The following is a 22,013-nucleotide window of genomic DNA, read 5'->3' on the forward strand; positions in this document are numbered from 1 at the left end:
TGGATAGAGATTTAAAGGAGAATTAAATGCTTTATGGAACTGACACAAAGATTGCCCTCTTAAGCTATAACAAGGCTCCTGTTTCAGAGCTTTTTTAAGGCTTATGGTGTAATTCTCATTTGTTTAGTGTCTTGACTTCAAGTTCACATGATGCTTACCCTTTATAATCCGGGCGTAGTTTATATATGATACTCATGCAATTTGCAGATAGTGATGCAACAGGATCTTTTACTCACCAGGACTGAGCTGGAGGGGACAACTGATCCTAATTTCTCCTTCAGATTAGGGGCACAGGCGTCCAGACACATCTCTGACCAAATCTTTTCACGAATGTTTAATAAATTCATGCCAGAACCTACAAATAAGGAAGAGGGAATGTTACCCCAATGTTTCTATATATCTGTAACCTTGTTATGAGATAAGGGGGTCCAGCCTGAAGGCCAGTTAGGGTGAGATTTGGGGGAGTGTTTATTTGTGCCCTGGGTACCCCTGGAACTATAGCAGGGAGACTGTTACCTCAATGTTTCTATATATCTGTAACCTTGTTATGAGCTAAGGGGGCCCAGCCTGAAGGCCAGTTAGGGTGAGATTTGGGGGTAGGGTTTATTTGTGCCCTGGGTACCCCTGGAACTATAGCAGGGAGACTGTTACCCCAATGTTTCTATATATCTGTAACCTTGTTATGAGCTATGGGGCCCAGCCTGAAGGCCAGTTAGGGGGAGATTTGGGGGGAGTGTTTATTTGTGCCCTGGGTACCCCTGGAACTATAGCAGGGAGACTGTTACCCCAATGTTTCTATATGGCAGGTAAGTGGTTAAGTGGTCAGAGACTGATTTGTAGGGGGTAAATAATGTTAGGGCTGTAGAATAAACATGGAATAAATGGCAAGGCAAGAGATTATACACTTTGTTAAAATTAACTATTTCTCTTAAATAAATAGAATTGATTTGGAGGCTGAAACGCCAAGAATCATCCTGACGACTTCACAAAGAAAGGTCAATAAGACGCGCAGTTGGGGGAAGAATAATCCATCAGTGTAAATTATTCTAGTCAATAGCCGCATTGCTCTGGGAGAGGCAAGGATAACAATGCCTAACACACAGATTAACCCTCCTCTTGGAAACACACAGATTAACCCTCCTCTTGGAAATATTCTAATGCCCGGGTTTAAGGCTCATGGTACAAGGGGCTTATTCTCTGTGGCCTTTGTATGCTGGGGATACAGAGATTGAAGCACCTGCAAAGGAGTTATCAAACAATTAGTGGCTGGGCATGCTGGGAGTTGTAGTTATAACTATGGCCCAGTGACAATGCTTGCGGCACTTAGGTGACAGGGCCCTTTTAGAACCTTGTGCAGATCTTATGGGAAATGAGCGCATTAACTAGCAGAGTGAATAGACAATCCCTTACCGTCGCTGTAATCGATTGGCGCATAATCCCCGAGAAAAAGCGACGCTGCAAAACTGCTAACTAAAGAAATCCTCTGCAAGAGAAGGGAAATGGATTTTATAATCTCCTCCGGCCAATCACCGGCAACGTGCCGAGTTTGTTACATCAATGAATAATAATAAAAATGAATTAGTCGTTTCAAATTATAGGAGTGTTAGGGGAATGTGCAGGGTAAGCGCTATCAGCACCTAAAGTGACATCCAGTAGCAAGAGCCCCCCCTAGTGGTACCCAGAAAAGCAGCTCCCCAAACCTAAACTACTAGAATGACATCTGTTAAAAGGGTGGTTCACCTTAAGGGTAAGGCCACACGAAAAAAAAAATTGGGGCCCCAAAAAAAAAATTCCAATTTTTTTTTACATTTTTAAAAAAAAAAAAAAAAAAAAAAACATTGGTTCCAGGGCCCCCTTACAAGTAAAAAAAAAAAAAAAAAAAAAAATCGCCTCGTCTTTTGAGTGACTATCTCTCCGAACTGCCTCATCGTTTTTCCCCATAGGCTGCAATGAAAAGTCGCCTGCGCTAATGCACACGTGGCGTTTTCTATAGTCGCCCAAAGTTGCCTTTTTGGTGACTATTGAAAATGCATCGCCGCGTCTGCATTAGCGCAGGGGACTTTTCATTGCAGCCTATGGGGAAAAACGCTGAGGCAGTTCGGGAGATAGTCGCTCAAAAGATGAGGCGATTAGTCGCCAGGCGACAAATCTCCCCGAATCTCCTCGTGTGGACTAGCCCTTAAGGTAACTTTTATTATGTTATAGAATGGCCAATTCTAAGCAACTTTTCAATTGGTCTTCATTATTTATTTTTTATCGTTTTATAGTTATTTGCCTTTTTCTTCTGACTCTTTGCAGCTTTCAAATGGGGGTCGCTGACTCCCTTCTAAAAAAACAAATACTCTGTAAGGCTACAAATGTATTGTTATTGTTACTTTTTATTGCTCATCTTTCTATTCAGGCCTCTCCTATTCATATTCCAGTCTCTTATTCAAATCATTGCATGGTTGCTAGGGGAATTCGGACCCTAGTTACCAGATTGCTTAAGATGCAAACCGGAGAGCTGCTGAATAAAAAGCTTAATAAGTCAAAAACAAATAATAAAAAATGAAAACCAATTGCAAATTGTCTTAAAATATCCCTCTCTACATCATACTAAAAGTTATCTCAAAGTTGAACAACTCCTTTAAGCAGTGTCGGACTGGCCCAGCGAGATACCGGGAAAAAAACGGGTGGGCCCCGACCCTTAATGGGCCCCCGCCGGGCCAGTCCCCTCTCCCGATCAGATTCAGGAGGGAAAAAAAGTTTTTTCAGGCGCTGCGCATGCGCTCAGCACCTGTTGATTTAGGAGCGCCGCAGCACCGCAGCGCCTTCACGCAGGCGCCACGAGCGGCGCCTGCATCCATGTGCGCTCGGCGCATCATATAGATGCGAGGGGTCGGAGGGCGCCCTGGACATTAGTCCCGGTGGGCCCTGGGCTCCCCAACTTAAAGGACCCTGCCTTTAAGTTCTAAACAGCCACTAAAACGAATGTATTGTAAACGGCTTATCTGATATTGGATAAATAATGTGAGCCCTAAAGCTCTATGTTTAGCCCCTGCCTGTGCATAGTGCGATGTATGGTATGATGTAGAGATATTGTGAGACAATTTGCAATTGGTTTTCATTTTTTATTATTTGTCATTTTTGAGTTATTTAGCTTTTTATTCGGCCGCTCTCCAGTTCGCATTCTCTGGTTGTTAGGGTCCAAATTCCCCTAGCAACCATGCATTGATTTGAATAAGAGACTGGAATATGAACAGGAAAGGCCTGAATATAAAAGATGAGTAATAAACAATAAATGTGTAGCATTACGGAGCATTTGTTTTTAGATGGGGGCAGTTACCCCCATTGGAAAGAAGAAGAAAAAGACAAATAATTAAAGAACGATAAATAAATAATGACAACCAATTGAAAAGTTGCTTAGCCATTCTAGAACATACTAAAAGTTAACAGAAAGGTGAGCCACCCCTTTAAGGAGCTTATTTTTGTTTAGGATTTTCCTTCCCTCCCATATGGTAAATGTTTAAAAGGGGTTTACAGTATATCTTAAAACCCTGCTTATTTTGTTGGCAATGTTAAATACTAAGGGGCCCATTTACTTAGTTCGAGTGAAGGAATGAATAAAAAAAACTTCGAAATTTGAACGTTTTTTTTGGCTACTACGATCATCGAATGGGCTACTTCGACCTTCGACTACGACTTCCACTTCGAAGTACTGTCTCTTTAAGAAAAAACTTCGACCACCTAGTTCGCCACCTAAAAGCTACCGAAGTCAATGCTTCCTAAGCATTTTTTGGTCGAAGAAAAATCGTTTGATCGATGGATTAAAATGCTTCGAATCGAATGATTCGAAGGATTTAATTGTGCGATAGAACAAATATCGCTAAATCCTTCGACTTCGATATTCCAAGTCGAAGGATTTAACTCGAATATCGAGGGTTAATTAACCCTTGATATTTGACCTTAAGTAAATTTGCCCCTATATGTTGCCAGTTTCAATAGAGGATAAAAATAACCACTACCTTTAAAGGGGGTGTATGATATAGAGAATGGTATTCTTAGATAATTTGCAATTGGTCTTCATTTTTTTTAAAATTCATTAGCTTTTTGTTCAGCAGTTCTCCAGTTTGGAATTTCAGCGGCTGGTTGCTAGGGACCAAATTATTCATAGCAACCAGGCAGTGGTTTAAAAGAGAGACTGGAATGTGAACAGAGGAGGGCAGAAACAGAAAGATAATAAGTAAAAAGTAATAACAATAAGTAGCCTCACAGGGCAATAGTTTTGATAAAGATCAATTGAAAAGTTGCTTAGAACAGGCCATTCTATAACATACAGGTATGGGACCCGTTATCCAGAATGCATGGGACCTGGTGTTTTCTGGATATCGGATCTTTCTGTAATTTTGATCTCTATACCTTACCTGCTATAAAATCATATAAACATTAAATAAACCCAATAGGCTGATTTTGCTTCCAATAAGGATTAATTATATCTTAGTTGGGATCAAGTACAAGGTACTGTTTTATTATTACAGAGAAAAAGGAAATTATTTTTAAAAATTTTAATTATTTGGATAAAATAAAGTCTATGGGAGACAGCCTTTCAGTAATTCAGAGCTTTCTGGATAACGGGTTTCTTGATAATGGATCCCATACCTGTATAAGCAGTGTAATAATTGCTAATTTAGAAAACCAGAAACAATGTGACAGAATGTGAAACAATATTGAAGGTGGGTAAGGTGCTGGGTGTCCCCATTACATGTATATAGTCGTGGGGTAGTGCTTGGAAACATAGCAGCTAAGCTCCCCTAAAGAATTCCATTTGGGAAACGAGGGTGGGGCTAATTATAAAGCAATAAACTGACCTCTGTCTGCGAGTAAACCTCTGCATTCTGATGAAAAACTTTAGCAATCTGATTTCCTGTAAAGCGCTGGAAAATAAAGGCAGAAAACTTTATATTTCCAAGCAAGTTCTCGATAGAATCATTTCATTATCTCTCAACATTAAAGGGCAAATATGATCACAACAAAAAGTGTAAGTACAGTAATCCAGCATTTTGCGGCAACTGTATAAAATGTACTGTTAGGAAATCTGAGATACTATTCCTAAATCCAGGTCTAAGTGGGCTGCAATTGGCCAGCAGAATAAAATCTGCAATGCCATAGGGTGAGTAGCTGTTAAAGGGCAGTTCATCTTTAAGTTAACTTTTAGTATGTTATAGAATGACTAATTCGAAGTTACTTTTCAATTGGCCTTCATTTTTTCTTTGCTATAGTTTCTTTCAATATGCAAATTAGGATTCAGATTCAGTTCAGCCAGGCACAAGAATTCAGCCAAATCTGAATCCTGCTGAAAAAGGCCAAATCCGGAACCGAATCCTGGATTCAATGCATCCCTACACATTTGTTGTCATTGCTGGTTTTTATTACTCATCTTTCTATCCAGGCCTCTCCTATTCATATTCCAGTCTCTTATTCAAATCAATGCATGGTTGCTAGGGTAACTTGAACCCTAGCAACCAGATTATCAAAATTGCAAACTGAAGAGCTGCTGAATAAAAAGCTAAATAACTCAAAACCCCAAATAAAAAAAATGAAAATCAATTGCAAATTTCACTATTACACTAATTCAGAGGTGAACAACCCCTTTAAGAAGGAACTATACAAAACTTATTATCAGCCTCAAAACTATAGGCCAGTTAGTCTGACGTCAGTGGTAGGAAAGCTTTTCGAAGGGTTAATAAAGGATAAGATACTGGACTTCATAGCAAATCATAATACTATGAGTTTGTGCCAGCATGGTTTTATGAGTAATAGATCTTGCCAGACTAACTTAATTTCTTTTTATGAGAAGGTAAGTAGAGACCTCGATTCTGAGATGGCAGTGGATGTGATTTACTTAGACTTTGCTAAATCATGTGATACAGTGCCACACAAAAGGTTACTGGTAAAATGAAGGAATGTTGGCCTGGAACATAGTATTTGTACCTGGATAGAGAACTGGCTAAAAGATAGACTACAAAGAGTGGTGGTAAATGGAACATTTTCTAATTGGACCAGTGTTGTTAGTGGAGTACCGCAGGGCTCTGTACTAGGTCCCTTGCTTTTCAACTTGTTTATTAATGACCTGGAGGTGGCCATTGAAAGTACTGTTTCTATTTTTGCAGATGATACTAAATTGTGCAGAACTATAGGTTCCATGCAGGATGCTGCCACTTTGCACAGTGATCTGTCTAAACTGGAAAACTGGGCAGCAAACTGGAAAATGAGGTTCAATTTTGATAAATGCAGGTTATGCACTTTGGCAAAAATCATAGAAATGCAAGTTATACACTAAATGGCAGTGTGTTGGGAGTTTCCTTAAATGAGAAGGATCTAGGGGTCTTTGTAGATAACACGTTGTCTAATTCTGGGCAGTGTCATTCTGTGGCTACTAAAGCAAATAAAGTTCTGTCTTGTATAAAAAAGGGCATTAACTCAAGGGATGAAAACATAATTCTGCCTCTTTATAGGTCCCTGGTGAGGCCTCATCTGGAGTATGGGGGCAGTTTTGGACTCCAGTCCTTAAGAGGGATATAAATGAGCTGGAGAGAGTGCAGAGACTAAGTGCAACTAAACTGGTTAGAGGGAGGGAAGAGTTAAATTATGAGGGGAGACTGTCAAGGTTGGGGTTGTTTTCTCTGGAAAAAAGGCGCTTGTGAGGGGACATGATTAGACTTTACAAGTACATTAGAGGACATTATAGACAAATAGCAGGGGATCTTTTTACCCATAAAGTGGATCACCGTACCAGAGGCCTCCCCTTTAGACTAGAAGAAAAGAACTTTCATTTGAAGCAACGTAGGGGGTTCTTCACAGTCAGGACAGTGAGGTTGTGGAATGCACTGCCGGGTGATGTTGTGATGCTGATTCAGTTAATGACTATAAGAGGGACTTGGATGATTTTTTGGACAGACATAATATCAAAGGCTATTGTGATACTAAACTCTATAGTTAGTATAGATATGGGTATATAGAATTTATGTGAAGGTAGGGAGGGGTGTGTGTGTGGATGCTGGGTTTTCATTTAGAGGGGTTGAACTTGATGGACTGTTTTTTTTCAACCTGATTTAACTATGTAACTAACTATGTAACTATTATGGTGGTAAGTGGCAGAACACTAGGTGCTCAGAGAACACGAGCAGTGTCTGAAAGTAACCACTAGAGGGCAGACACTGATCTGCTTTTGTACAAAGAACAACAAGGAAAAGAATAACATTTTAAATCCCCGTATATAAGTAGTCATATAAGTAGTCTAGTTAAAAGGGGGGTTATAATTAGGGATGCACCATGGCATTTGGCCTTTTTCTGCAGGATTCTAACTTGGCCAAACCGAAGCCAAATACTAATTTGCATATGCAAATTAGGAGTGGAAAGGGAAATCACATGACTTTTTGTCACAAAACAAGGAAGCAAAATCTTTTTTTCTCACTTTTCCTTGCTCTCCCCTAATTTGCATTTGCAAATTTGCGTTTGTTATTCGGCCGAATCTTTCACAAAGAATTCAGGGATTCGGCCGAATCCCAAATAGTGGATTTGTTGCGTCCCTAGCTATAATATAGGGCAAGGGCACATTGAAAAGTTTTACCAGCATTCAAGGTGAACACGTTTTCCCTTACTATACACATTAATATTCTATTTGGTCCCAATCCAATCTACCTCATATGCACGGGATCCAGAGATGTTGGCTAGTTCCTGTGCCCCACCAACAGCTTCCTCCAGGTGGCGACATTCTGTGGAAGTGCTGGAATCCATCCATATTGGACTATCCATGATGGAAAAACATGCCTGCGGAAATACAGTGAAGGTAGGAAATTCTTTCAGGGGGGGTGCCCACCGTAACAAAACCATTGTGTTCCGCAACTCCCCTCAACCTGAAACTGTTATCTGGTTGCTAGGGTCCCACTTGCCTTAGTAACCTGGCAAAGGAGTAACAGATGGTTTGAAATACTGCAATTTACATAAAGAAGGAAAGAAATGAAGTAGGAAACACTACCTCTAACAAGCTGTGAAGAGGAAGGGCTGCATTTAAATGCTGCAGCTGGTCCCTTGTTCCTTTTTTCCAGTAGACGCTGCCATGTTGCTGCAACATAAACACAACAAGATCAGATGACAGTTGCCCTACACCAGGGGTTCCCAACCATTTTTACTCGTGAGCCACATTTAAATGTTAAAAAGAGTTGGAGAGCAACACAAGCATGAAAAAATCAATGTGGAAATCAAATAAGGGCTGTGATTGGCTGTTTGGTAGCCCCTATATGGACTGGTAGCCTACAGGAGGCTCTTTTTGTCAGTACACCTGTTTATTTATACAACCAAATCTTGCCGCCAAACCAGGAATTCAAAAATAAGCACCTGCTTTGATGCAACTGGGAGCAACATCCAAGAGGTTGGAGAGCAACATGTTCACAAGCTACTGGTTGGGGACAACTGCTCAAGAGCTACTGGTTGGGGATCACTGCCCTACACAATGCAATGCTGGGGTTGGAAGCAGAATCACCTTATTTGTAAGCAAAGATTGTGATCTGTAGAATAAAAAGAATACGATACGACCCAGCAGCTAACTAAAGCCTTCAGCTGCGTCATGTTGTACAGGTATGGGATCTGTTATCCAGAAACCGGTTATCCAAAAAGCTCTAACTCACGGGAAGGCCATCACCCATAGGCTCTATTATAATCAAGTAATTCACATTTTTAAAAATTAGATATTTTTGAAAACTAAAACTTTATTACTCCTATATAATCCTATTTATCCTAATAATCTATTGGATTTAATTAATATTGAATAGGTTTCGGCCTTTTTCAGCAGGATTCACATCCGACCGAATCCTTCTGCCTGGCCGAACCGAATCCGAATTTGCATATGCAACTTAAGGGTGGGAAGGGAAATCATGTGACTTTTCATCACAAAACAAAGAAGTACAACATTTCTTTCACTTTTTCTTTTTCTGCCCCTAATTTGCATATGCAAATATGCAAATTAGGATTCGGATTCGGTATTGAGCCGAATATTTCACAAAGGATTTAGAGATTCGGCCAAATCTCAAATAGTGGATTCGGTGCATCCCTAATATTTAAATGTTTTTTTAGTGGAGAAGGTATGAAGATCCAAATAACAGAAACATCCCTTACCCGAGCATTCTGGATAACAGGTCCCCTAGCTGTAGTTCAGTAACATCTGGCAAGATAAGATGGCAGTTTGCCCATCACTTCCACCTTAAAGGGGTTGTTCAACTTTTGAGTTAACTTTTAGTGTGATGTAGAGAGTGATATTCTGAGACAATTTGCAATTGATTTTCATTTTTTATTATTTGTGGTTTTTGAGTTATTTAGCTTTTTATTCAGAAGCTCTCCAGTTTTCAATTCCAGCCATCTGGTTGCTAGGGTTCATATTACCCTAGCAACCATGCATCAATATGAATAAGAGACTGGAATATAAATAGGAGAGGCCCTTACTAGAGAGATGAGAAATACAAATTAGCAATAACAATACATTTGTAGCCTTACAGAGCATTTGATTTTTAGATGGGGTCAGCGACGCCCATTTGAAAGCTGGAAAGAGCAATAATTATAAAATTATAGAAAATAAATAATGAAAACCAATGGAAAAAGTTGCTTAGAAATGACCATTCTATTACATACTAAAAGTTTACTTAAAGGTGAACTACCCCTTTAATTAAAAGCATGCGTTATTTTAGTTAATGCCCTTAATGCCCTTAGGGTCAATAGAAAATATGAAAAATCATGGTTTTACTTGTGCCAATAAACAGATTGTGCTGGTTTACTGCACTCTATGTTGAATCAGTTGCCTGAGACAAGCCTATGGCAGCTCCCACTGTCATCATGAACTCACCTGCCCTGTACCTGATAGAGCTCTGACTCTGCCAAGGTTTAATCCGGATGATTTCAGTCTATCCAGGATCATGTCCAGGGCCTGTAAAAGGTATTCAGGGGAAACAGGTTACAAGAGGCATGTGGTCTAGTTGCTGCTAAGCTTATTAACATGAGACACTTCTCCATATTAGTTTAAACTAAATAAGTTTTATAGGCCAAGCCAAGAGAGAGTCGCACAGCATCATGGCTGACATACCCGATCAGTGTGATGTGATGAAAAATTATCCCTCTAATTCTTTATATTTAAATCAATATTTTCATTATATCTTTTACAACAAGAGATAATCAGCTTTGTGTATACAATCTAGCTAGGCTGCCAGATGTTCCTGGGCCCCACAGCAAATTTGTTTTAGGGCCTCCAACATATAGAGAGGTTCTCCTGTTTTAAGAATATATGTTGATATTGCTCTTTCTTTGGTCCTCGTAGGGTTTCCTATACCACCTGGGTCCCCCTGCAGCCGCAGGGTCTGCTTCCTCTGTAGTTACACACCTGTAGGCTGCTCTGTAGCCATTTAGGCTGAAAAAGGAGAACAGGCACAGGATACACAGCAGATAACAGACAAGCTCTGTAATATAATACAAAGGGATTTTGCAGAATGCATCTGTTATCAGCTATGTGACCTGAGCCTCGAATGGCTGTCCCCACAGCTACACAGCAGCTTGTCAATATAAACTATAGTAGTACTTATCTGTTATCTACTGTGTATCCTGTGCTTGAATGGCTGCCCCCATGGCTACACAGCAGCTTGTTTATATAAACTATAGTAGTACTTATCTGTTATCTACTGTGTATCCTGTGCTTGAATGGCTGCCCCCATGGCTACACAGCAGCTTGTTTATATAAACTATAGTAGTACTTATCTGTTATCTACTGTGTATCCTGTGCTTGAATGGCTGCCCCCATGGCTACACAGCAGCTTGTTTATATAAACTATAGTAGTACTTATCTGTTATCTACTGTGTATCCTGTGCTTGAATGGCTGCCCCCATGGCTACACAGCAGCTTGTTTATATGAACTATAGTAGTGTTCTGAAGCAAACACATCAGTTTTACCAGTGCAGTGCAACAGTGCATTATATTGTAAATACTTTAAAGCCATTTCATTTTTTGGTGTTACTGTTGCTTTAACTGGGAAGGGTACAATGATCAACATGTACCATTATATTACATTTATTCTTACCTTAACCCACATTAACACTGGAGATGTGACAGTCAGTTTATCCCTGTGAGTATGAATGCCACCTTGTGTCCTGAAACAAATTCCATACCATGAGTTACTGTATGTACAGTGCCTTCTTGCGCTTATAGCTACATTGTTCCCTGACCTAAAAGCATTTAAATACAGTGGGTTTCACTCAAATTGGCGTAAATTCCTGAAAAACATAAAATCCAGCAAAAAACTGTTTTCTTTACAAAATACTACTGTTTCCCCCAATCAGAGTGCAGGCTTTATTAGCTCACAAAATCTGGTGGGGGAAAGAATTTTTGTATTATTATAGGTGCCCTTGTATTGGCTTCAATGGTATTTTTCCCCAAAAATGAATCATGGTGTTCGCTTACCCAAACTCTGGTAAATCTCTATCAAATTGGACGTTATCTTCATGAACAACTTGCAGGTCCTCATTAATTGCAATTACCTTTAGCTGAGGAATAAAAAAAAAAAGAGCTGCATGAGAAAATAAATGGTAAGCAAAGGGTTTATTAATACACATTACCTATTAGCATGAACTTTCCTGCAGCTGTACGTACTGGTATTAACTGGTTACCCATCATACATCTTTTTTTTTTGTGAACATTAAATCAAACATATTGCTTTAAAGGAGTTGTTCACCTTTAAATTAACTTTTAGTATGATGTAGAGAGTGATATTTCGAGACAATTTGCATTTAGCTTTAATTTTTTGTGGTTTTTGAGTAATTTAGCTTCTTATTCAGCAGCTCTCCAGTTTCAGCAATCTGGTTGCTATGGTGTGAATGACCATAGCAACCATGCATTGATAGGAATAGGAAACTGGAAATATGAGAGGCCTGAATAGAAAGTAATAATAATTTATTGTATTGTAATAATACAATAAATGTGTAGCCTTACAGAGCATTTGTTTTTTTATATGGGGTCAGTGACCCCCATTTGAAAGCTGGAAAGGGTCAAAACGTATAGGTAGATGGGCAGTTAGATCTATTAAAGGAATTGTTCAGTGTAAAAACAAAAACTGGTTAAATAGATAGGATGTGCTAAATAAATAATGTTTCTAATACAGTTAGTTAGGAAAAAATGTAACAGATATGACCCATGTTCCGTTAAAGCTCATCTCAAGAAGATTAACGATTACAGTTAGGGCATTCTGACTGAAATGGCAGTTCCTCTTTAAATGTAGGATCCTGCCAACCCATATCCACTAACAGGTTTATTACAGTTTCTACCAATAAAGCCGAGGAGAGGGGGGATGTAAGGGAATACAGGGCCTCCAACCATGCAAATGTGACATTTACGGCTTAAAGCGTTTATTGATAGAACAGGATCGCCTTGCATTACAGGGACAGGCTCATTGGGCAGAAGGTTTGCATTACCCATGTAATATCCTAGTGTGTGGCGCAATACAAAGCCTAATAATCCTTTTAGGCTTTAGTACCTGGAATTGGATACTGGCGGATCTTGCAAGGGGTTTTAATCCAGAACCGTATCCGCCCATTCGCTGGCCGCCTACTCGCCCTTCCAACCCCACTCAAGTTCATGATAAATGTGGCTACAAGACACGTTCCAAACACTGACTGTCACGTTCAGGGTTACACTGGCCAGCCAGGAGCCATGGTGTGTATTAAAGGGGAACTATTGCGAAACTGAAAATTTAATATAAGCTTTCTCATACTGAAGTAAGAAATTTTAAAATTAAAAATAAAAATTCTGTACTGTTTCTGAAATAATCTAGTTTATATTCACTGTTCCTCTCTCAGCATCTGTTTCTCTTCATTCTGTCTTCATGCAGCAGATAGATAAACTTCATTATTTCAGAAACAATGCAGAATATTTAATTGGTTGCATTTAGAAAGCTTCTTATTTTACTATGATGAAGCTTAGATTAAATTTTCATTTTCGCGATAGTTCCCCTTTAAAGGACAAGGAAAGTTAAACTAAAGAAGGTAGAAATGTTGTACATGATGTTTTGGGTTTCTGTACCAGCCCAAGGCAACCACAGCCCTTTAGCAGTAAAGATCTGTGTCTCCAAAGATGCCCCAGTATCTCCCCATCTTCTTTTCTGCTGATTCACTGCACATGCTCTGTGCTACTGTCACTTACTGAGCTTAGGGACCCACTCACAATATACAGTACACATAGAATAGAAATGTCACAATATAAGGCTGATTAGTAATTAATACAGATAATTACTACATGGCAGCACAGAAACCAGTGCAATTAGTATCAGAATTTAATAATCAGCAAACCTGTAGCATCAGCTTATATTACAGGGGAAGCTCATTTTCTGCTGGATAATTAGTGACGAGCCCTAAGCTTAGCTTCTCAACAGCCAATCAGAGCCCACTGAGCATGTGAGTGTCACAGACACTTTCCAAGATGGTGACCCCCTGTGACAAGTTTGAAGTCCTGGATCATTGCTGCTATTGACAAGCTAAAACTTTAGGCTGGTGCAATAAGTTCAGTATATAAAATACGTAATGTTTAGCCCTATTCATTTTTAGGGTTTATTTCTCCTTTTTGGCACTTTTTGCTAACACCCCCGTCAGCTAATAGGAACTTGACTGGCTGCATAAAAGGGATTGTTGATCTTTACTTTTAGTATAATGTAGAGAATGATATTCTGAGATAATTTGCAATTCGTTTTAATTTTTTTATTTGTGTTTTTTGAGTTATTTAGCTTTTTATTCAGCAGCTCTCCAGTTTGCAAGTTCAGCAGTCTGGTTGCTAGGGTCCGTTTTACCCTAGCAACCATGCACCGATTTGAATAAGAGACTGGAATATGCATAGGAGGGGCCTGAATAGAAAGGCGAGTAATAAAATTCGTAGATTTACAAAGCATTTGTTTTTTAGATGGGGTCAGTGACCCCCGTTTGAAAGCTGGAAAGAATCATAAGAAAAAAAGCAAATAGTTCAAAATCTATAACGAAGAAAAAAATGAAGGCCAGTTGAAAAGTTGCTTAGAATTAACCATTCTATAACACATTAAAAGTTGACATGTAAAGCCATGTAATACCATGTTGTCCACCATTCAGTTGTTTATATTTACTCAAACACCAAAATATAGAGAGAAAGGCTCCCAAAGGCACAATGATGTTTATACAGGTATGGGACTTGTTATCCAGAATGCTTGGGACCTCAGGTTTTTCTGGATAAGGGATCTTTCCAAATTTGGATCTTTATATATTACACCTACCGTACTTGGTTTTGCTTCCAATAAGGATTAATTATATCTTAGTTGGGATCAAGTACAAGCTACTGTTTTATTATCACAGAGAAAAAGCGACCCGTTTTCAAAAGTTTGAATTATTTCCTTAAAACGGAGTCTATGGGAGACAGCCTTTCTGGATTTCGGAGCTTTCTGGATAAGGAGTTTCCGGATAACGGATCCCATACCTGTATATAATTGATCCTGCTTATGGCATTTTCTAAAGTGCCCTGATTACGGTATTCTTACTCAGGTTTGCTGTTGCTGTAAATCGACCTAATGTTTTCTTTAATCCCCTTCCCCTGCGTACCTGCTGTGTGCTGAAGTCAAACCCCAGGTAATAAGATTCAGAGTCCATAGTGGGACACAGGAAAGTAGCACAGACACTGCATGTAGTGAGCAGCTGCAGCACCGTGTGCCTGACCCCTCTTGCTCTGGGATCAATTAGTAACCAGCTAATAGTTACTCTAACCAACCCCACGCACTGCTGCTCACTGGGAGTACATGGTTTATTTAGAAACAAACAGATTTCCCAGACTCTGCCCCCCATTGCTTCCTGTGGTGTAACCCAGCTTCCTTCCTGACACGCTCGCCTGTAATATGATTCCTCCGTGCAGAGAGATCAGCAGCACTTTGGTTCCAGCAGCTCAGATCTTACAAACACACACACTGCCCTATAGCCGTTAATCTGTACAATCTTACTTGTTTACAGAATAAAATTAAATTGTGAGCCCTACTGGGACAGGGACTGATCTGGGAATTAACTGTGGAATATGTTAGGGCTATATAAATAATTCATACCTCCCAACTGTCCCTTTTTCGGAGGGACAGTCCCTCTTTTGACAGCTCAACCCGCAGTCTCTCATTTGTACTGGAAAGTCTCTCTTTTCTCTGCACTGAACAGCCAGAAAAAGAAACAAAGTTTCTCACTTAATTGGCTTTTAGCAGAGAGCCCAGAACAGTTAACAGGTGCAAATAAGATACTTTGTAACAATTTTGAGACACAAAAACACAGTTTAGATAAGGAGAAATATTTTCAAACTTTCATAACCTGCCAAATTTTGTAAAACAAACATGGTAATTAGGGGGTGTGGCCACAGAAAGGGGTGTGGTCAAAAAATTGCTGCGCTACGTGCGGGAAAAAAAAATTTGTCCCTCTTTTTACTTCCAAAATGTTGGGAGGTATGAAATAAGGAATATTATTAATTGTTCTCTTCTTTATATATGACATGTCTATATGTAAATCCTTTTTAGGGCTATTCCACACGGGGAGATAGCCTTGCGTTTGCGGTCGCGGCGACAAAGCGCCGCGCCAGTCGCCGCGACCGGCGCAGGCGACAGTTTTGTATGGGCGCCTATGTAAAAACGCCTGTGCTAACCACACGAGGCGATGCGCTTTTCAACAGTCGCCTGAAAATGCCTCGCCAGGCTTTTTCAGGCGACTGTTGAAAAGCGCATCGCCTCGTGTGGTTAGCACAGGCGTTTTTACATAGGCGCCCATACAAAACTGTCGCCTGCGCCGGTCGCGGCGACTGGCGCGGCGCTTTGTCGCCGCGACCGCAAACGCAGGGCTATCTCCCCGTGTGGACTAGCCCTTAGTGTATACAGCCTTTTGCATAGACATTGATGGTAAAAAGCAGCACTAGCTGCTAGTGTGGCCTCCACCAGTCCCCTCAAAGGATATGGCTAATTCTAAACAACTTCTCAACTGGCCTTCATTTTTTCTTTTTTAAAGTTTTTCAATTATTTTCCGTTTTTCTTCTGACACTTTCCAGCTTTCATATAGGGTCACTGATCCCATCTAAACACAAGTGCTCTGTAAGGCTACAAATGTATAGTTATTGCTACTTGTTATTACTCATCTCTCTATGCAGCACCTCTTCTACTCATAGTTCAGTCTCTTGTTCAAATCAAAGCATGGTTGCTAGGGTAATTTGGACACTAGTAACTTGTTGTTACTGTTCCTTTAATTTAATGGTGAACAACCTCTTTAACAAATATTCTGATTTTATTGTGCCTGTCTCTTTGCTCTTACTGAACCTGATTTACTTGTTTCAGAGATCAGTATATTATAGAAGGTCTGAGTAACACCAGAATAATTTAGGGGAATTAATTGCTTCATGATTTTTTTTTTAAAGCCCCTTTTGTGCAGTCAGATAATTATATTACCTTCCTTCCTTCCACAAAGATGCTTAACGACTGAGTTTCTAGATGTACAGCTTTAGGATCCATTGTTTGGAAACCCGTAATCCAAAAAGCTCAGAATAAAGGGAAGGCAATCTCCCATAGATTCCATTTTAATCAAATAATTCAGATTTTTAAAACTGACTTTTTATCTCTGTATTAACAAAACAGGGCCTTGAACTTGATCCCAACTAACATATAATTAATCCTTATTGGAGGCAAAACAATACTATTGGGTTTATTTAATGTTTCATTTAACGGAGATACAAAGGTCCAGAGCATTCTAGATAATAGGTCACAAAGCTGTATTTGCAGATTGCTATTTAGATGGCAGAGGTCAGGGATCCAATCTGAAACCCATTGTTTGAATCACTGCTTTACAGGATAAAAGAGTTCAGGAGATAAAGAAGCTTGGGAAGGCAAAGGAAACAGCTGCACAGTACTTTTCAAATATGGAATGTTGGCTTATAGATCTAATGGGCTGTGGGGATCATTGGCAATATGGCAGACTGCTACTCCTATGCTGGAAATGCTGTACGAGGGCTTGTTCCCACAGGTGATACACTTGGGTAATTTAACAGATGTAACGCACAATTGCTAAGTCTATTGCTAATAGCACTATTGGTAACTATGCAATGGTGCCATACGTATGCCAACGTCCTACTGTATATAGAAAGAGCCCAGCTACAGCAGTTTTTTGCATTTTGACACCGACATGCCCTAAATTGTACACAGGAATCTCCCAAATTGGAACATTTAAGTCATTCCTCTAAACTAACCCTAGAATACCAGTTACGCCCTCTCGTGCCCTTGCCATGCCCTTAGTGGCACTAAAGCAAGATGGCAAAAGCAGGGCAAGATTGTGACACAAAGGTAGAGTCCTGCAGCGGGTCGGGTACCCGCGAAAACAGGACCGCCATCAGAAATCGCAGGGCCCCCAACAAAATTTCCTGGGCGTCCTGGGCTGCGCCCACAGCAAGCCCCACCTACAGGTCCGCCCTCCCCACCACACAGTAAAAAAACAAAAAAAATATTGGGGGCTAGGGTTCCCACATGTTAATAAAAAATAAAAATATATTGGTGGTCAGGGCCCCCCCATTAAAAAATATTGGTGGCTAGGACCCCACATGAGAAAAAAAAATTGGTGGCCAAGGCCCCTTAAACGTCCATGCCTTCCCAAAGTCAGCAGCTCTCAGAAAGATGGTTGGCCTGGCTAATCAAGTAAGTGTTCCGGGCCCCCCTTACCCTCAGGCCCCCTACAACTCTCCCCCCCCTGTCTCCCCCTGATGGCTGCCCTGCACAAAAAAAGCAGGTACCCTGCGGAATGAGGGGAGGATTTTCAGGTGCGGGTCTCATCTAAATTTCTTATCTTATGTTATATTGTCTATATTTTAGTCCTTTTAAAATTTTACAAAACGTGTTTCAGTCCCCGCCCACTTTGGATGATGTTACGTCCGGTTTGCAGCACCTTCACTTTCTGTTTGATGGCGGTCAGTGGGTTGCGGGTCGGGTTGTAGATAAGGTAGTTGCGGGTCCGGGTCAGTAGTGGATCAAAGTGGGTAAATATGCGGGTTGCGGTTCAGGTCGCAGGCTGCGGGTTTGGGTCAGGTCCGGGTCTTAGAAGTTGGTTCTGCGCAGGACTGTACACTAAGGTAGGTTGGGCAAATCTTCTTCTTGTCAGGCCCTACACCTATTCTTACTTACAACATAGCAGCCATGATAATTCATGTGTTTTTGTTAACTGTCACAAAGAAGCCGATCATGAGACCAAATACAGTCAGACTGGTTTCGTCTGTTTTCCCTTTGAGTGTACATATTAGGCTCTAGTTATTTGTTCAGAATTAATTGCTCCCAGTGATGCCAGCACAAAGCTTGCACTTGTTTCTCTCTTACTTTATTTCCCTCCAGGTGATACTTTATGCCCATTAAATACAAAGTCAGATTTCTTTGCTTGCCCTTTTCAATGCTCTGCTGGAATTGGCCCACTAGCACTGACACAACAGAACTTTATTTAACCGATTCGTTCCACGCAGCCTGAAATGATATATACCCTCACCTTAACTACCAGTGCCATTAAGTTTTGTTTTTAACTCCTTTCAAGGTTTTTGTTTCCTACTTTGTATTTTGTCTTCTTAAAGTTGTACTGTTTGCCCATATTATATTTATACATGGGAAGAATACAATGTGTATTATCTATCTGCTGCCATAACAGACTTTCATTGATAATCCTATTTTATTTGCTTCCAGCACCAATAATGTACCTGCCAAGTATCTTCTCCAATAAGGTAAGGGGGGGGGGTTGTTTTTTCTTATTCAGCTACTATTTTATGTTAAGTCACATTATATTTTTGTTGTATTTTGTAACGTCAGACAAAAAGTCTTGCCTTGCTTTATCGCTGCTGTGTCTTGGTATTGGGTCAGAATCAATCGAGCCAATCAATGTTGCTTTATGTGAAGAGTTTACAGTTTCTATTATTTACATTTAAAGGGGTTGTTCACCTTTAAATTAACTTTTAGAATGATGTAGAGGGGGATATTCTGAGACAATTTGCAATTGGTTTTCATTTTTTATTATTTGTGGTTTTTGAGTTGTTTAGCTTTTTATTCAGCAGCTCTCCAGTTTGTAATTTCAGGCATCTGGCTGCTACGGTCCAAATTCCCCTAGCAACCATGCACTGATTTGAATAAGAGACTGGAATATGAATAGGAGAGGCCTGAATATAAAGATAAGTAATAAAATGTAGCAGTAACTATACATCTGTAGCCTCACCGACAATTTGTTTTTAGATGAGGTCAGTGACCTCATGTGAACACTAGAAAAAGTCAGAAGAAGGCAAAAACTTGAAAAAAGAAAAAAAACAAAGGCTTAGAATTAGCCATTCAATAATATACTAAAAGTTAACTTAAAGGTGAACCACCCATTTAGAAATCGACCAACAAGCTTTCAATTGCAATTACATATTTGAGCAACTTTAAAACTACTGAGAAACTTAATTAATGTATATTCCCTCGGCTAGCCTTATATTTTTGGGTGGTGCTCCCCTTCAAAGGGTTATTCACCTTCCAAACACTTTTTTTCAATTCAGTTGGTTCAGCTTTCCATTTTTCCATAATTGAAGGTTAAAGTTGAATGTTGGTGTTTCAGTCGTGATCTAGTGGCAGAATTGTTACAATTTGCTCCATTAGTTGATACATTTCTCAGTAGGATCTATGGGGAATATAAGTGCAACTATTGTATCAATTCTAACAGCTGCCTGTCATAAAACTCAGGGATTCTGCTCAGCAGGGACAGAGATAAGAAATGAATCCACTAAATGTATCAATTTAAAATAGTTTAAAGCGGTTGTTCGCCTTTAAATTAACTTTTAGTATGATGTAGACAATTTGCAATTGGTTTTCATTTTTTATTATTTGTGGTTTTTGAGTTATTTAGCTTTATATTCAGCAGCTCTCCAGTTTGCAATTTTAGCCATCTGGTTGCTAGATTTCAATTACCCTAGCAACCATGCACTGCATTGAGTAAGAGACTGGAATATTAATAGAAGAAGCCGTAAATAGAAAGATGAGTAAAAAAAGCAGCAATAGCAATTCACCCTTTGTGAAAGTTGGAAAGAGTCAGAAGAAGAAGAATGCAAATAACTCAAAAACTATATAAAAAAAAATAATGAAAACCAATAGAAAAGTTGCTCACAATTAGCTATTCTATAACATACTAAAAGCTAACTTAAAGGTGAACACTCTTTTAAGGCACACGCTCAGATTCGGGGAGATTAGTTGCCCAGCGACAAATCTCCTCTTCGGGGTGACTAATCTCCTGCTAGAATCGAAATCGGTGGCGGGATGACACCCAGATGGCACTCGGATCGATACGTTTTCCGAAGTCGCCCGAAGTTTCCTTGTGAGGCAACTTTGGGCGACTTCGGAAAACGAAGCGCACGATTGCCATCCCGCCGGCGATTTACATTTGGGGAAATACGTGGCCCCGAGGAAGAGGAGATTTGTTGTTGGGTGACTAATATCCCTGAATCTAAACGTGTTTTTCTGCCCTTATAAAGTCGGCCTGGGAGGGGGAATACAAAAAGGTGAAAAATTAAACTTTACACTTCAATTTTAGAAAAACAGTTACAAACAGAAACAGTAATTGGAAAAAAGTCTTTATTTCTGGTGAACTATCTGAAACCAACTGAACTGAAGGTGTTAGAAGGTGAACAACCCCTTTAAAAGCAAGCCTAAAATAGGACGAAGCTGTATGATGTGACCATTCTTCCCACATCAGATCATGTGCAATACAGTCAATAGGATTAGCTATCTTGTCTGGGTTATTGTATTGCATGACAAATTCATATATAAATCCCTTTTATTTTGTGCTTTACCTGATAGGCAGGGCAAAAAAAGGTAAATTTTTTTCCCAGCATCCTCAAGTTGCACATACAAAGCCTGATCCACCCAGCCTGCCTTGTCCTGGGTGAATTAAATAGCACTCTTATGAAAGATAAATTGAAAAGCCCTGAAACCATCTGGGCAATTGAGCACTTTTGGGGGATTCATTAAAGTGGTGGTTCACCTGATTAATTTTTAGTATGTTATTACTAAGCAACTTTTCAATTGGCCTTTTTGAATTATTTGCATTCCTATTCTGACTCTTTCCCGAAAAAAAACAAATGCTCTGTAAGGCTACACATTTGTTATTATTGCTACTTTTTATAACTCATCTTCCTATTCAGGCCTCTCCTATTCATATTCCAGTCTCTGGATACATTGTTGTAAGGGTAATTTGGACTATAGAAACCAGATTGGTGAAACTGCAAACTGGAAAGCTGCTGTGTGTGTGTGTGTGTGTGTTTGTGTGTGTGTGTGTGTGTATATATATATATATATATATATATATATATATATATATATATATATATGTGTGTGTGTATATATATATATGTATGTATATATATGTATATATATATCTCTCAAAAACAACTAATAAAAAATGAAAACCAATTTTGAAAATAGCACTCTCTACACTCTCATACTTAAAGTTAATGGTATCAATAATCCAATATTTGCATTCATTTTAGCACAACCATACTTGCAGCACTTGCAATATTCTGATTCCTCTGAATCCTAAAGGTGGCCATAGACGTAGAGATCGCCAAACGAGCGGATCTCTCCCCGATTTGCCCCATAGAAGTGGGTGATATCTGGCTGATCCGATTGTGGGCCCTAGGGCCCAACGATCGGATCATAATGCATCCGATACCGGCGGGACCGCATAGACGCACAGATGCGGCCGCGATCCGACAGGATTTTTTAACCTGCCAGATCGAGATCTAGCCGACTTTCGGACAGATATCGATCGGGGAAACCCGTTGGAGGGCCACACACGGGCCAATAAATTGCTGTCTCGATCTTCCGGCAGCTTTTATCAGTCTGTGTATGGGGGCCTTAAGTGTTCAACCAAACGGAATCCCAATACTCAAGGTCATGGAATATTAAAGTGCTGAAAGCTACAATTTTATTTTC

General features: G+C 39.8%; 1 protein-coding gene across 2 annotated transcripts in view; it reads right to left on the reverse strand.

The window, feature by feature from the left end:
* Nucleotides 1-14,902, reverse strand: part of xylb.L (xylulokinase homolog (H. influenzae) L homeolog) — a 76,577-nt gene extending 61,675 nt beyond the window's left edge. Inside the window, 9 exon segments of one of the 2 annotated variants that reach the window (NM_001114828.1) lie at nt 237-355; nt 1,411-1,483; nt 4,848-4,913; nt 7,681-7,809; nt 8,018-8,104; nt 9,875-9,955; nt 11,097-11,166; nt 11,477-11,559; nt 14,626-14,879. In NM_001114828.1, the coding sequence (NP_001108300.2) occupies nt 237-355; nt 1,411-1,483; nt 4,848-4,913; nt 7,681-7,809; nt 8,018-8,104; nt 9,875-9,955; nt 11,097-11,166; nt 11,477-11,559; nt 14,626-14,865 (948 nt within the window). In that variant the 5' untranslated portion in view covers nt 14,866-14,879. 2 annotated transcript variants of the gene reach the window in all.
* Between the last annotated feature and the right edge of the window lie 7,111 nt (nt 14,903-22,013).

The sequence above is a fragment of the Xenopus laevis genome, chromosome 6L (genome assembly GCF_017654675.1).
Source record: "Xenopus laevis strain J_2021 chromosome 6L, Xenopus_laevis_v10.1, whole genome shotgun sequence".
In the NCBI taxonomy this organism is placed as follows: domain Eukaryota; kingdom Metazoa; phylum Chordata; class Amphibia; order Anura; family Pipidae; genus Xenopus; species Xenopus laevis.